Source organism: Penaeus monodon, chromosome 15 (assembly GCF_015228065.2).
Source record: "Penaeus monodon isolate SGIC_2016 chromosome 15, NSTDA_Pmon_1, whole genome shotgun sequence".
NCBI lineage: Eukaryota > Metazoa > Arthropoda > Malacostraca > Decapoda > Penaeidae > Penaeus > Penaeus monodon.
The window spans coordinates 24,647,181-24,648,853 of NC_051400.1; the positions used below are offsets into that span (position 1 = coordinate 24,647,181).

The 1,673-nt window shown below is 39.7% G+C and overlaps 1 protein-coding gene across 1 annotated transcript in view; it reads left to right on the plus strand.

Moving 5' to 3' along the window:
* LOC119582135 overlaps positions 1-592 on the plus strand; it is a 4,324-nt gene extending 3,732 nt beyond the window's left edge. The window contains exons 2-3 of the mRNA XM_037930372.1: positions 5-164; positions 428-592. Of these exons, the coding sequence (XP_037786300.1) occupies positions 5-164; positions 428-545 (278 nt within the window). The 3' untranslated portion in view covers positions 546-592. The remainder of the gene's footprint in view (positions 1-4; positions 165-427) is intronic.
* Positions 593-1,673: the final 1,081 nt, after the last annotated feature.

Sequence of the window (1,673 nt, forward strand, 5' to 3'; positions counted from 1 at the left end):
GCAGCCAAGAAAATGATGAGCGTGCAGAAGTTTATGGAGGCAATCAGCTATGTGTATCTCAGCAACCACCCATCACCCTATCTGAAAAAGCCCATTGTGCCCCAAGTGCGACTCGAGAGGCTACCACACCGCACCATTGAGAAGTACACAAAGAGGCAACAAAGGTGAATTTTGGGCATGGATTAGGGCCAAGTGAATACAGCACGTATGAGAGAGAGAGGGAGATTATATATGAGGTGTTGTGTGTGAATGTATATGAGTGTGTGTCTACATAGATTTTACTATAAATTCTTATTATTATATGTTTATATGAATTTTCATCTTTTCATAGATGCATAATTGATTTCCCATAGACAAATTTGTAGAATTTAGATTTCATTTTCTTACATATGTAGAATTTTGATATATATATTTTTTTTTATTACAGGCATAAAAGCAAATCATCCAAACCTGCCATCTCAAGTCTGAACTCTTCCACAAAAAAAGCATCACAAAAATACAGGATCATTAGCTGCCCCTCCATCACATCCCAAAATGTCCCTTAACCTTCCACTGACAGAGAATCAGAACATTAGTTTAAACAACAGAAAAGGATATACTACAAAACCACAACCACGCAAAAGCAGTCGTAAGATCTGATTTAGGAGGATGAGGAAAGAGCCAAGTAAGAGTTTGAAGCCGACAAAGCAGGAAAAAGTACACAGGAGGTACCAAGAAACAGGTTCGATGCTTTTGACAACAACCCTTCCAGTGACAGTGACCTTCCTGACCTCATGAATCACATGACCTTTGAGGATATCAGAAATGTTAAGAAGAAAGAAGTGAAGAAAAAGAAGCAAAGCCCAAAGAAGAAAAAGAAGCAAAGCCCAAAGAAGAAAAACAGCAAGACAGAAAGAAAAGATTAGGCCCCAAATTAATGAAGAAAGCAAAAGAGGCTTTTGAATATCAACAGAAATTGTATTATTCTCCAGTTAAGAAAGATGTTACATCCCAAAAAAGAAAGTAGAAAAAAATCTTGAAGTTTTTGCAGAGAGTGAGGTTGCAGAAACAAGAGATTTTTCTACCAATAGCAGTATGGACATGGAATCCAACATTGTCATTGTTAGTTGCCATTCACTGGCTAATTCCAGTGCAGACCACATAGATTTACCATCCTCGGAATACACTCCCTCCCTCACAACACCTCTTCACCTCCTGCTGTTCTTGCGTCAGTGCCTCAGTGATGGAGTCATCATCAGATGCAGCTTCATTCTCTGAAACAACAGGAACACCTGCACTACCAACTACAACCTCCAAGGAGAAAGAAGAGTTCCTTAAGAAAGTTAAAGCTCATATGAAAAATCCCTTATGGACAATGCCATCAAAGCTCCTGATCAGACAGCAAAGGCAATTAGTGATGGTCCCAGGCAGGAGAACATGATCAAGAGAAGACATCCAAGAAAAAACCTTTCAAAGCTTGGTTAGTTCAACTGAAACCTCTACAGACTGCAAAAAGCAGAGTACATCAGCAGAAAGGTGCCAATGTAAGCACTGAAAAATGTACGCAGTGTGCTAAGTTCGTAGAGGCTGCAAGCAAGTTGCATATCTCCAGCTGATATAGTCAGCGGAGAAGTGCGGCAGGCACTAAAAGTTAAGTTGAGAGCAGGGGTAAATTTTTAAAAAAAAGGGGGCCG